The sequence below is a fragment of the Pleurodeles waltl genome, chromosome 9 (genome assembly GCF_031143425.1).
Source record: "Pleurodeles waltl isolate 20211129_DDA chromosome 9, aPleWal1.hap1.20221129, whole genome shotgun sequence".
NCBI classification, from domain to species: Eukaryota; Metazoa; Chordata; class Amphibia; order Caudata; family Salamandridae; genus Pleurodeles; species Pleurodeles waltl.
The window spans coordinates 567812242-567827542 of record NC_090448.1 but is presented as its reverse complement, the minus strand read 5'-3'; the positions used below and the strand labels follow the sequence as shown (position 1 = coordinate 567827542).

At 49.6% G+C, this 15301-nt stretch overlaps 1 protein-coding gene across 1 annotated transcript; it reads right to left on the bottom strand.

The window, feature by feature from the left end:
* Positions 1-1496: 1496 nt before the first annotated feature.
* On the bottom strand, positions 1497-1988 carry LOC138259704 (uncharacterized). The gene has a single exon (XM_069207597.1). The coding sequence runs from the start codon at positions 1986-1988 to the stop codon at positions 1497-1499; it is 492 nt and encodes a 163-aa protein (XP_069063698.1).
* Positions 1989-15301: the final 13313 nt, after the last annotated feature.

The window sequence follows — 15301 nt, the reverse complement described above, 5'->3', positions numbered from 1 at the left end:
TGAGTTTGAGCTAAGAAAAAGCACAGCCTAACTAGGTAGTTCAACTGAGGAGGATCTTCCCCAAGACCACAGACGTCTCTGTATAATGGTACTTAGGGTACCTGTAGTATGTGAGACAGTGATAATCAGGGTATCCGTAAATTAGTGCCCAAATACCATCGCTGGTGGCACCATGTCGTAGTTGGACTCTTGCTCTAGGCGAGACAGCTGGTTTAAGGATGACAGTACTTATGTTTGTAGGTGAATATGCCAATCCTACAACAAATCACAAGTGTTGTCCTGACCCTCCCGGCTCACAAGCAGCACATCACCAAAAACCCAAACAGTAAAAGGAGATTTGTGGCAGCCTTCACGCATGGACTCAAGAGTGTGACATTTCAGGGAGTGTTGTGGTTAAACGGAGATTACCCCTTTTCAACATCAACAACATGTCTCAATCAAACATAGGCAATGACGAAGATGCAGTAAGGTTTCAATAAGCTTTATTTTTAAAAAACTGCAATCTACAATAAGTTGCATGGGCTGCAATGATTAAGATAATGAACAGTGCAAGAAACAGAATGGTAAAGACAAGAGTCATTAATACAAAGACCCCCACAATCTTGCAATGACATGAGATGACATGAAGTGTGAAATCTGTCCTAATACCCTAATATCATGTACCTACTCTCTAACCTAGAAGAGAGCTAGGCATGTTAAATCTAATCTGACAATGCCGTGTCCATGAAAAGAACCCCCAATCCTCGTTACCTTGGAATGAGGTCTCTAGCTCAGACTCCGTAGGGACACTAAGACTGGGTCAGCATCAAGGCCATGTCTAGCATCGATAGCAACAATGGCATCTGTTCGGAATCCCTCTGACTATCTGTGTAAGTGAGGAGTATTTATACAGATCTGCTTGGACCCCTGACGAAGGTCTGTTCCCAAACAATATGTAACAAGACGTGCTTGGGACGGTAATTTATATAAACAATGCCCTCGAAAGCGTGAAGAGGGAAAGTACCTAATGTGAACACCTACAGTTTGTTTAGCTTTGTCGCTTGATATTGATTCCTTAGCACAGTGGCACTGATAACTCAAACTAAAACATGGGACTAACTAAAAACAAGGCAGCCATCTTAAAAGGTTTAATTAAATAAATGCACTAAAACAGAGCAAGCTAAGTGGGGTAAAATTCACTAGGTGACGGGGGCACAAGTCTGAAAGCCAAAGGCTAAGCTAACTCCTGTATCCCATTAAAACAAACTAGGATTCACTACAAAAGAACATGCAACTGCATATGTACATGAAGGCCCAAAGGCCTGTTCAATGTCAAGAATGCCCGCAGGGCAAAGTCCAAGCCCCAACTTGACTCCTGATAACATCAGGACTCCACTGTTCAGGGGCATCATGTTGGAAATGGGCAGGCAACTCAGGGGGTGGAGTGGGTGGGTAGTGCATCTCATTGTGAGGGGACTCCTAGCCCACTGGTTCTGGAGGGGCTCCTTGCCCACTGGTTACTGAGGGTTGTTCCTGGCCACTAGTTCTTGAGGGGTGTCCTTGGCCACTGGCTCATGAGGGGTGTCCTTGGCCAGTGGTTCTTGAGGGATGTCCTTGGCCACTGGTTCTGGATTGCAGTCCTTGGCCACTGGTTCTTTAGGGCTGTCCTTGGCCACTGGTTCTTGAGGGCTGTCCTTGGCCACTGGTTCTTGAGGGGTGTCCTTGGCCTCTGCTTCCTGAGGTCTTTCCTTGGCCACTGGTTCTTGAGGGATGTCCTTGGGCTTTGTCTTTGGTGGTGCCTTCCTGGGCTTTGTCTTTGTTGGGGCCTCCTTGGGCTTTGTTTTTGTTGGGTTTTCCTTGCCCTTGGTCTTGGGAGGAGTCTCCTTGGCCCTAGGTTTTGGAGGTTGTTCCATGCTCTTGGTTGTCTGTTTGGGAGGGGGCAGGAGATTAGCTCTCCGTTTTGTGGACGGAGGAGTGTCCTTGGGGGGTGGGACCGGCTTCGCACTCATGTGCCCCTTAGTGGCTGCTGGAGACTTTATGGATGGTACAATGTCAGACTGTGTGCTTGAGGTACTCTCTGGGGGTGGGACCTTCCTCTTACGGGCAGGACAGGGAAGAGGTCATGGTGGGCAAGAAAAAGCTTCTTTGGGCCAACGAGGCAGGATGTGGGAGTAGGGATGGGAATGGAGGTAGAGGGAGTGGTTGTAGGAGGAGGAGGTGTGCTGGACTTGGGTACAGGTGCATGGACGGTGTGTGTTTGTGAGGTGGATGGCTGTTGGGGGTCTGAGTGCGAGCGTTTGTGGGTCTTTGGAGGAGGGGCAGACAGGGTGGGGGAGGACAAACAGGATGGGCTGATGGATGTTGTGGTTGTGTCTACAAGTGAGGTGGGTGTGCTACATGATGTGGAGATGGTGGTGGTGGTGACTGCGCATGTGGTGTGTAGGGTGCAAGTCTGCGGGTCTGCTATTGTGGTGACTGTGGGCAAGCCTGTGTAGGTGCCACTGTTGATGCAGTTCATGCAGGTGTGGGTGCAGATGTGACTGTGAGGGAGGAGGAGGGGGAAACAGTGGAGACAGTAGATGATGTTGTGTGTACATCTGTCTGTTGGCTGTGTGAGTGCTCGTGGACTGAAATGTGCTGCCTGTGTTTGTCTGTGTGAGTCTTGTGTGATGTTTTGTGTGCATGCTTGTCTGAATGTGTGCATGTGATGGGTTGGGCGTGAGCAAACTGGGACTGGGAAGTGGTGACACTGGCTGCCGTTAGTGAAGGCCCCAGAGCCTGAAACGATCTCTGTAGGGCCGCCAAGACACCGTGAATGCCCTCCAGGAAGGCATTGCATTGCTGCATCTGGGATGACAGATCCTGGATGGCATTCACTATGGTTGACTGCCCTACAGAGATGGATCTCAGGAGGTCAATTGCCTCCTCACTGAGGGCAGCAGGGCTGACTGTGGCTGGGCCTGAGGTGCCTGGAGCGAAGAAGATGCCCACCATCCTGGGTGAGTGGATACGGGCAACTCGGTGCAGGACTACTGGGAGGGTGGTGCTGGTACGGGGGTAGGGGTAGAACCTGTAGCTGGGGTGGTCCCAGAGGGGTCCACCACCACCAGGGAGCTCCCATCAGAGGACAAATCAGAGTCAGTGGTGGCACCTCCTGTTCCCGCTGTGGTGCTCCCCTCGCCCTCCGTCCCACTGGTCTCCTCGGCATCAGTGGATTCTGTCTCATGTGTCCCGTGGGCTACAGCTCCCTCACTCACCAGTGCCCCTGTTCCTTTGCCAGATTATGCTAATGCACACAGTGACAGGATGACAAAAGGAGAGAGACAGGGAGAAAGAAAGGGAGCACAGGGTCAATCACAGCACCTACAGCACAGATGGCATACACATCACTGTCACACACTGAGACTGAGAATGGGCAGAATGGACCACACTGGCATTCCATTGGCTAAGTACCACAGCAGGTAGCAGCCAAACACTGCCAGCTACACACTCACTGGGACCAACTAACCCTGTCTGAGAAGGAAAGCCAGCTATCTAGCTATAACAAACTTGCATTTTACCCTATTTACCTATGCTGGATGTTGCAGCAATGTCTAAACTGACATATTGGGGCATCCACTGACTAGTACACTGCACCCAAATCCCATGCCAGGCAGCAGAGAAGGATTTCAAACATACAGTACTCACCTCCTTGTGGCTGCTGTAATGCCCTCAAGTCCCCATCCATCTCAGGATTGGCCAATATGCGGGCCATCAGGAGGGTCAGGTTCCGATGGGCACCCCTCACTCGTTGGGAGGCCCTCCCCAGCAGGGCCTCCGCGGTCTTCTGGGCCCTGCGTCTCAGGTCCACCCACCTGGAGTCCCCACTTCCTTGACAATGGTATGTTACAACCCCTTCTTCTGATGGGAGCTGACCTGCTGAAGAAACACAAACAGTGGGACACCATGAACAAGACAATCCAGCCTGTTACACAAATGGCCTACAAACTGCATTAGACCCTCATCAGGCACACACATGGCCTGCAACTCTGCATTAACACTGCCACCAGCCATACCCTCCCCAATGGAACACTGGTGGCACACTCATATATCTCCATGCCTCCCTGTCGCATTCAACCCTGGATGTACTCACCTGTTGGTCTGGAGGTCCATACAACTTCCCATACAGGGGTAGTACCCCATCCACGAGCCTCTCCAACTCTTTCAACGTGAAGGCTGGGGCCCTTTCCCCAGTCGCACGTGCCATGGCAGGTTCCAGACACAGGTCACAGCAGCACACTCAGTGGAGATGTCGTCCTGTGGAAAGTCAGGAATGAAGTGAAGTGGTAGAAAGAAAATGGCGGTCACGTACGTGGCGGTGAGCTCCGTCAGCACCGGTGTTGATCATCATTGGTTCCCATACTCCATAGAGGGCCATGTTAGTCAATGTGGAATTGCCCGGCAGTGCAGACCGCCTCCCGCCATGATGCGAACGTCGGCAGAGTGAGGTCACTTCCACCTGCCCCTGCATACCGGACAGGTGGTGCCATTTTCTAATGCTAGTACACATGTACAGATTCAAAAGTGTGTCATTGTAGTTGAATGTACTCACCTATACAATTCCAGTGCCCAACATACAAGCATGCTCTGTGTACACTGCTGTAGTGAGTTCATGGCGCCTGTTTTCACTCCCTTCTTACTTTTGGGTCCCTTAGGTACCAACCACTGTGAAGGTATAGGATGAGGAGGCATGCACTCGTGTACCGACCCCTTGTGGACTTGGCTACACATGAGGACAGGAACGTCACACTAACCTATTGTCTGGACAGGGCCACAATCACAGAGCTGTGTGCACAATTGGAGCCTGATCTGCTACCTGCTATCCATTGCACCACAGTAATACCCCTCTTCTGCAGGTACTCTCAGTGCTCCATTTCCTGGCAACTGGCTCTTTCCAGGTGACAGTGAGCTTGGCTGCATGAATGTCACAGCCAATGTTCTCTATTGTGCTTGTAAGGGTTTTTTCTGCCATGCTCAAACACATGTGCAGCTACATCGCATTCCCCCAGGTAGATGATTTACCCACTGTGAAGGCTGGAGTCTATGCGATGGGACATACACCACATGTAATTGGGGCCATTGACCGGACCCATATAGCCTTAGTCTCCCCAGGGCCAATGAACAGGTATACAGGAATCGGAAGAGTTTCCACTAACTCAGTGTCCACATGGTGTGCCTTGCTGACCAGTACATCTCCCACGTCACTGCCAGGTATCCAGGGTCGGTGCATGATGACTTTGTCCTGAGGAATAGCAGCATCCCACAGCTGATGGCACAACTACAGCGGCACAGAGTGTGGCTTATAGGTGGCCTGAGTCCCTTCCCAATGTATGTCAGTGCATGCCTTCTGGAGTCATACCCCATGCCATTGTGCAGGACTAATGTGTGTCCCTCACTTCCTGCAGGTGATTCCGGCTACCCAAACCTGTCCTGGCTCCTGATCCCGTAAGTGTGATGCAACGGACTACCGCGGCGTCTCTCTTTCGTACCGCGGTCGGGCTGGCAGTCCGCATTTCAGGACGCCGGAGCCGCTGCAGCCCGTTTTTCTGTGCTCAGTTTGCTACGGTGCAGCCCAGGAGGCACATTTCGTGCTCTGGGTAGCACTTCAGCTCCTGACAGCCTCCCTGATTTTCCCTCTACTCACCTCCTTGGGTCCTTCCTCTTTTTCCCTCTTTTTCCCTCCTTTTTATTTGTCTTTTTCTTCTGTCTTCATTTCTTCTTTCTTCTTGGTCTTCCATAGTGTCTTCTTTCTTGGTGTTCTTCTTCCCAGCAGCCTTTTTCCTTTTCCTTTCCTACTTGGTCTTTTTTCTTATTCATTTCGATATGGTTTTTCCCAATCCAAGATGGTGTTGTACTTTCTTCCTGTTGTGTCACTTCCTGTTTCTTGGTATAAAAGCACTGCAGTTCCTTTCTTCCTTGCAGTTCCTCTGAAAATCCTTCTGGAGGGTACGGTCTGCCTTGGCGTCTTTTCCAGTCAGCAGCACCATGGCTACTATAAAGGCTCGCCCCTATCTTGGTCAGTCCAAAACCAGTAAACAACCGGGCGTTCCTCCAAGTTCTTTAGCCTACGGTGGTCAGTAACGTGCAGACCGTGACAGTAAGGAATCCGAGAACCGGAGGTGAGAATAGATACAATGATGCTCATGGGCGTGCCAGGGGCATTGTTAAAAGGACCTTCGGGCTCATTAAGGCTAGGTTCAGGTGCCTCCATCTGACAGGTGGATCCCTATGCTACTCCCCTGAGAAGGTATGCAGGATTGTTGTTGTGTGCTGCATGTTGCACAATTTGGCCCTTAGACAGCATGTGCCCTATCTGCAGGAGGACGGGGGTGACAATGCAGCTGTGGCAGCAGTGGACACTGAGGACAGTGAGGCATAGGATGTGGACAACAGGACACATATGATCCTGCAGCACTTCCAATGACACTCAGGTAAGATTGTTGTACTAAACATTTCTCAGTTTTTGTGTTGTGCTGTGTGGCTCTAACATTATGCTAGTCATTACCTTTGAATTCCACTTGACTGTCACTTATGCCTTCCCTTATTGCAGATGTTGCTGTGGTTACAACAGTGTAGTGCTGTGATGTGTACAGACTCCTGAGACACACTTGTAGGATGGATCAACATGTAACTGGACATTTACACAGGCTCATGCAATTCATAACAGTTCTATACATTGTACCTTACCTTCAGATAAAGCACTATTACTCAAGTTGTGTCCAAGAGTGTCTATTAATAATTGGTACACAATGCAAAGTGCAATAGAGTGGGGTGATGGTGGAGAAAAGTCCAGTGTAGTTTGCCAGTCTGTTTGTGGCACAGGTCCAGTATCCAAGGAGCCATAGGAAGGGGAGCAATGGCAGTTCAAAGTGGACAAGGTGACACAGTGGAACACAAGGGGGAGATTCTGGAGAGGCTCATTTTTTGGCAGTGGTCTTGCAAATGTCTCTGGTGTCTGTCTGAGTCGCATGGAACGTTTGCTGGGTGGTTCACCTTCTGCAGGGGGAAGGGTGCTGGTGGCCTGTGGGTCCTGCGGCAGGGCCTCCTGTCCACTAGCTGCAGCAGATGTGGAGGGCTGGTGAGTACACTGGCTAGTGGAAGGGGCCCGCTGGTATTCTGTATAGTCCCTCATGATGTTGGCAATATCACCTAGCACCCCTGCGTTGGAGACCATGGTTCTTGCTTGATCTCCTGGTATTGTTCCCCCTGCAGCCACTGGTTCTCCTGCATGATGTTTATCACCTGACCCATCTTGTCCCGGGATTCTTAGTAAGCCCCCAGGACATTAATGAGTGCCTCCTGGGCAGTCGGTTCCCTGGGCCTGTCCTCCCTCTGGCGCACAGCTGTCCTCTGACCGTCCCTGGCCCCCTGTGCTTGTGTCCCCTGAACGGTGTTCCCACAGCCACTGATACCATGACCCTTATTGTCTTGCCTGTGAGGTGTGGACTGGGGTCCCTGTACAGGTGGGCATGTGGAAACTGGCTAATAAATCCATCTTATTATTTCTCCAGGCCTGACTTCATCCTGTGATACTTAATGCTGAAAAGGCCTGAAAAACATATGCAAAAGGTTGGATGACCATAACAAAATTAATCCTGACAGATACCTTGTAATGCAAGGCTTGCTTCAAAGAGACACCTCACGCAACATACATTGCTTCATTCACCCAGCTACAAACAGATATCTGACTGTCCACATAGGGCTGAGGAAAGGTTATAAAGAAACTGGTTTGGTGACGCTTGGAAAGTCCCAACCGTTGAGAAATGTGTAGGTCACGGTTGTGATCATCTTGTATCACGCTGCCATCATGAAATGTTGTTCTACTGTGATTGGATAAATGCCTAATATATGTGTAACACCATGCATCACCTGATCAACATCACACCATGTACTTGATGAAGAAATTACCTCTCTGTTGTTCTGATTGGATGATGTATTTTCAAATTTTTGTGGTCTTCATGCATAAAAGATTTTATTGAAGTTCCGCAATTCGGACTGCTTGGACTTGGCCTCTCAAACCATCAGTTCCCGTGCAATAATTAAATTGTCTTTCTTTATACCCTAAGACTGCCTGGTCTTTGGTTTTGTTCCTGCTATGAAGGAGGCTTCAACAGGCACACTAATGATTGACGTGTCCTAGGGACAGAGGTTGTGTGGCTGCTGTGGTGTTGGATTCTGAAGAGGGAGGCTGTGTAGTGGACTGTGTGTGAGCTGGAGTAGCAGACTGACCAGTGGTCCCTGATGGGCCTGGGAGTTCATTGAGATCCAGAGCTCCAGAGTTGCTGTACTCACTGTGGACATCTTCTGGTGGGGGACTGGGTAGCCGTGGCACCTCCTCGCCGCTGAGATTGGCTGGGGAACCTGTGGGGATGTAAGTGGTGAATTATGCTAAATGTCTGTCACATATTCTGCATCACTAGCTTCCCCTAAATTATTGCTGTTGCCCTGCCACCTTTGTTTGTGTAAGGTGATGGATTGTGGGATTGTTAGTTCTCCATTCTGTGCATGCATTGGTGGTGGGTGTACATGCAGGGCTGGAAGGGATGTGCATGCAGTGGGTATTGCATGCAGAGTTTGGCATTTAGATTTGTTAATTGTGGTGGTGCACTGTGTGGGATAGGGTGGGGTGAAGGGAGTTAGGGTGTGGGGTCGAGATGGTATGCAGGCATGGGGGTAGATAGGTTGTAAATGTTGACTCACCAGTGTTCAGTCCTCCGGCTACCCCAGTGAGTTTCTCAGGATGCAGGATTGCCAAGACTTGCTCCTCCCATGCTGTCAGTTGTGGGGGAGGAGGTGAGGGTCCACCGCCATTCCTCTGTATGGCGAGCTGGTGCCTTGATGCAATGGAAAGCACCTTCCCCCGTAGGTCATTCCACCTCTTCTTTATGTCGTCCCGTGTACGTGGATGTAGTCCCACTGTGTTCACCCTGGATATGGATATCTGCTGTACCTGTGCTCCAAACAGCTGTGGCTCTACTCTGGCTATTTCCTCAACCATGACCTGCAACTCCTCATCGGTGAAATGGGGGTGCCTTTGTGGGGACATAGGTGTTGTGTGTTGTGTGTAGGTTGTGCAGAGGGTGATGTGTGATGTGGTGGGGTGTGTGCTGTGTGGTGCGTGTGGGATGAATAGGTAGTTGTGATATGTGTGTGCAGTTCTTTTTTTTGTTAGCATCACTAAGTGTATCCATCTTGTCCTATTAGCAAAGGATTGTGGGTTGTGTGGATGTCTGTTTTATAGTGCTATTGGTGGGTGTGTGGGGTGTGTATATTTGTGTCAGGTGTGGGTTTTTTGTTCTGGCCAATGTTGTCTTGTTTTGTAATTGGGTCGCCTTATCCGCCACGGCTGTGTTCACCACAAATTGTTTACCGCCGTTGAATGTCCGCTGTGGTGGTTCGTGGATCATTTTTTGGAGGGCGTAGTATTGATGATGTAACGGTATGGGTGGTAGTTCTGACAGTTTATCACGTTCAGTGGATCTGGCGGATTTGTGGTTGGCATGTTTTCTGGTCGTTTTGCCTGTGTGTGTCAGATCTGGCAGATGGATGTTCGCCTCCGCGGCAGTATGTTGACGGCAGTCACCGTGGCGGTATTCAGTATTTACCGCCAATGTCATTATGAGAGCCAAAGTGTCTCCAGCAAAATTACAGTATTGTCAGAAAGAAGTGAAGTACTTGGACGTCAAATAGAGAAAGGTGCAAGGAAAGTGTCCAGATAAGGTGTTACAACTGTATTGCAATTGAAACCTCCTGTCAGTCAAAGAGATCTCAGGATGTTTTTGGGAATGGTGAGTTACTGCCGTCAATGTATTCCAAATTTTTCTGTTACTTTCAAGCCTTTACAAAGATTGACCCACAAAGGCGTTATTGATCCTGTGCCTTTTGATGAAGCTTGTATGAAAGCTTTTACTAAATTACGAGACTGTGCAGAGCACAAACTTTAAGAATGCCTGACTACACTAATCCATTTTCACTGTGTTGTCATGAACGTGATTGTTGTGCTTTTTCTGTCCTAACACAGGTACATGGTGGCGTAAATCATCGTGTGGCACCTTTGTCAGCTACATTGGATCCAGTTGCTGCCACTTTACCAGGCTGCCTAAAGCACGTACCAGCAGTTGATATGAACCTTGCCCAAAGTGAGAGCCTTGTGATGGGACATTCTTTAGCTGTTCTGGTCCATCACTCAGTTGAGGTCTTCCTTACCAGGACAAAAACCCAATACCTGGCACATGCTCAATTGACAAGATATGAGTTGTTGATTTTAGGTTCCCCAAATGATACCCTCAAAAGATGTGGGGGACTTAATCCTGCTACTTTGTTACCTATAGAAACGTCTGAATCTAAAATTGTAAATGAAGTGGAACATAAATGTCTGGATGTTACTGAACTGTACACCAAACCCAGACCTGATATTCAGGATACTTCAATAGAGAAAAATGGTCAAATAATTTTTGTTGATGGTTCATGTGTTCACTATCTCTGGTGTGCTCAAAGCTGCATGGCTTCAAGGAGTATTTTCTGCACAAGTGGCTGAATTGGTGGCTCTCTGCTAGAGCATGTTGTAATTCAACATAGCTTAAAATTACGATTTTTATTGACAGCCATTATGGATTTGGTGTTGTGCATGACTTTGGGGAGTTATGGTCTAAACGAGGTTTCATTACCTCTTCTGGCTTACCTATAAGAAATGGGGACAGAATTCATAAAGCCTTACAATTACCTGAGAAAGTTGCAGTTGTGAAGGGTACTGCACATCAAAAAGCAAATGATTTTGGCCCTCATTATGACATTGGCGGTAAATCCGGCTTACCGCCACGCTGACGGCCGCCAACTTACCGCGGAAGTGGTGGATATCCGTTCACCTTATTATGGCACACATACACCAATCGGACAGAATTCACCCACATACACAAGTCCGCCAGTCCAAAGGTCAGTGATAAAGTGGCGGTATCAAAACCCACACCGTTACTCCAACAGACCAACGCCCATCACATTATGACCCACGAATCACGACGGTGGACATTCAATTGCGGTAAACCATTGGCGGTACATACCGCTGTGCTCACAATGGACACCCACATACAAAACAACACAACATTGGACAATTCAAACAACACACACCTGACACCCATACACACACCACACCCATACCACTATAAAACGCACACCCACATTACCACCGCGCTATACGATTACAAATCATTGCCACCAGAGACACCAAGACCACTAAGACAACTAGAGCCACACACTACTCACACCTATACACCACTCATGCATTCCACATCACACGCCCCAACACATTACCCAACACACTCTCACCAACACACCTCACATAACACCCATGGCACCACAAAGACCCACCGTTTCACTGAGGAGGAGCTAAGGGTCATGGTGGAGAAAATTGTCAGGGTAGAGCCACAGCTATCTGGAGCACAGGTGCAGCAGATATCGATAGCCAGGAAGATGTACCTATGGCGGAGAATCGTGGACAAGGTCAATGCCATGGGACGGCACCACAGGACTATAGATGACATCAGGAAGAGGTGGAACGACCTACGGGGGAAGGTACGTTCCATAGCAGCAAGGCACCAGCTTGCTATCCAGAGGACTGGCGGTGGACCCCCACCTCCTCCCCCACAACTCACAACATGGGAGGAGCAAGTCTTGGCAATACTGCATTCTGAGGGCCTGGCTGGTGTCAGAGGAGGACTGGACTCTGGTAAGTCAACTCTCTAGTATTATAACCCCATACCTGCATGCCATCACATACCCTCACCCTCACCCTCACTCCCATCACTCCACTACATCCCACACACTCCACCATCACATCTCACTTCTCCCAATGCCAAGCCCTGCATGCTGTACCAATGCATGGACACCCCTCACAGCCCTGCATGGCCACTCATCACTAAAGCATGCACAGCATAGAGAACAAACAATCCCACCATACACTAACAAACACAAGTGAAAGCTGTCAGGGCAAATCCAACCTTAGAGGGCAAGCCAGGGATTTACAATATTTCATACACATAAACCATAACACATCATTTACATCCCCACACGTACCCCAGCCAATGTCATCGGAGAAGAGGTGGCAGCACTATCCAGTCCCCCAACAGTAGAGGCCCACTGTGATGACAGTAACTCTGGACTTCAGGATCTGGATGCTCCACCTGGCCCATCAGGGACCACTGGACAGCCAGTTACCCAAGCCCAGCCACAGACTACCACAGAGCCTCCCCCATCAGGAAACAGCACCACAGCACCCACCCAGGGTACCCACACCTCCGTCCCCAAGACATGTCAATCAGCAGTGTCCACCTCTACGGGGACCCCAGGCCACACCTCGCCCCCAAGCCAATCAGGGACCTAGGGTCAGTGACAGTGTGCACACGGTTCAGGGGACAGAGGCACAGGCCAACAGGGAAACTGGGAGGAGTGCTATGTACCAGGGGGAGGATAGGCCCAGGGAACCGACTCTCCTGGAGGCACTCTCCGAGATCCTGTGAGCCTACCAACATTCCCAGGACACGATGGGCCAGATCCTGGACAACGTGGAGGAGAACAGGCAGCTGCAGGAGGGACAGTACCAGGGGATCAGGGAGGACTTGAAGGCAATTAATAACACCTTGATCTTCATAGCAGGGGTGCTTGCCAACATTATGAGGGAGGCAGTCTCACACCAGTGGGCCCCTGCCACTAGCCAGACATCTGAACAGCCTTCCACTTCCACTGCCGCTAGTGGCCAGGAGGCCCTGCCACAGGACTCACAGGCCACCTGCACCCCTCCCCCTGCAGAAGATGAACCACCCCACAAACATTCCCTGCGATCCAGACAGAAGCCAGAGACACATGCCAAGACCCCGCCAGGAAATTAGACTCTCCTGATTGTCCCCCTTGTGTCCCACTCAGTCACCCTGCCCACTTTCCCATGTCACCTTGGACAATGCATCGGTGCCACAAACAGACTCGAACAATACCCTTGACTTTCCTCCATCATCACTAAATCCCATTGCACTTTCCCCCTATATGGTAGCACTTCAATAAACACCCTTTGAAAAAAATCCATTTGGAGTATGTCATGTATATCAAATATGTATTTTTTGAAACAGGTACAAACATTGCAAATGAACTGTACATAGAAAGAGTATAGATTAATGACCTGTAGCTGGCTGTAGTTATCACACCAGGAGTATTTGTCAAATCACCAACATCTGCAAAATGAATTGCCAGAGGGAACAGTAAGTGGGCATAGAAGTGGGAAATATCAGCATGCCATTGTCACACAGATTACCACCAAAGTCATTGAAATGTAAAGTTACACTGTCCTACCTGTGTGTCATTGAAAGTATTGACAGATCACAGATGTTCTGTTGTCCTCATCCTCATTCTCTGCCTCCTCATCCTCACTCTCCACAGGGTCTACTGCTGCCACAGGCGCATCTCCAGTCTCTTCCTCCTACAGAAAAGGGACATGGCGTCTGAGGGCCAGGTTGTGCCACTACTATCTGGAAGACTTTCTTGGGTGAGTAGCACCTGTTAGATGGAGGCACCAGAACCTGGCCTTCAGGAGGCCATAGGTTCTCTCAATTATCCTTCTGGTTCACCCATGTGCCTCATTATAACATTCTTCTGCCCTTGTCCTGGCATTCCTCATAAGGGTCAGCAGCCATGATAGGTTTGGGTAACCAGAGTCACCTGCAAATATTGAGGGACAACATTTAGCCATACACTATCCTATGTGGCCAACACCACAGGCACACACCAACATATACTGGGTTGGAACCAGGGCTCACCTATTAGCCACACCCTGTGCCTCTGTAGTTGGGCAATGACATTTGGGATGCTGCTATTCCTTAGGACAAAGGCATCATGCACCAACCCGGATACTTAGCATTGACGTGGGAGATGTACTGGTCCGCCAAGGACACCGTCTGAACATTCATGGAGTGTAAACACTTACGATTCCTGAACATCTGATCATTCTACCAGGGGGGCAAATGCAATATATGTATCATCAATCACCCCAATTATGTTGGGGATATGTCCCATCACATAAAACTCTGCCTTCACTGTGGCCAAATTCTCAACCTGGGGGAAAACAATGTAGCTGCACATGTGTTTTATCAGGACAGACAACACTCTTGTCAACACTATTGAGAACATTGGCTGTGACATTCCTGTTTCCAAGCCCACTGTCACTTGGAAAGAACCAGTTGCCAGGAAATGGAGTGCAGATAGCACTTGCACAAGAGGGGGGATCCCAGTGGGGTGATGGATAGCAGATATCAGATCAGGTTCCAATTAGGCACACAGCTCTGTGATTGTGGCCCTGTCAAGTCTATAGGTGAGGATAATGTGCATGTCCTCCAGTGTAGCCACATCCACCATGGGTCTGTACATGGGGGTATGTCTCCATCTCCTGTTCATCCATAGAGGTAGGTATCTAAGGGACACCAGAGTGAGGAGGCTGCCACAAACTGAACATTGGAGCCACAACAGTAGTTTGCATTCTGTAAACATGTATTGGGTTAGTGTGATTTGTCCAGTATGTGCCTATTTCTCCTGAGATGCAGCATGATTTTATAGGGCTGCCCCCCATGAAATGGCGTCCTCCTGTCCTGTGTGGAGGGACAGGTGGAAGTGAGGTAATTCCGCTGACGTTGTGCGCCATGGCAGGAGGCGGTCAGGAACCGCCGTGCAATTCCTCATTGGTTAAAATTGGGCCCTATGGGGTACAGTGACCAATGGTGATCTACGCCTGCGGTGACGGTATGCACCGCTGTGGACGTGACCGCCATTTTCTATCTGATTCCTCACTTGCTACCTGACCTTCCATAGTAGAGGACCTACACTGCATGTGCTGCTGTGACCTGTGTCTGGAACCTACCATGGCCCGTGTGACCGGGTAAAGGGCCCCAGCTTTCACTTTGGAGAAGTTGGAGCAACTGTTGGATGGGGTCCTATCCCAGTATGGACCGCTGTATGTCCTCCAGACCAACAGGTGAGTACACCCTGGGCACGATGCATATGTCATGAATGCATGGAGTTTTGTGTGTGAAGGCCTCGTGTAAGGGGGTGTGCTGGGCTATGTGTGTGCCAATGGTGATGGAAACGGTTATAGTGGGCCATGTGTGTAACTGGCTGGACTGTTTGTCTAATGGTGTTTTCCTGTGTGTATTGCCTCAGCAGGTCAGCGCCCATCAAAAGAAGGGATTATGGTGTGCCATCGCCAAGGACGTGCGGACCCTGGGGGTCCATGGCAGGTGGAGCATCCACG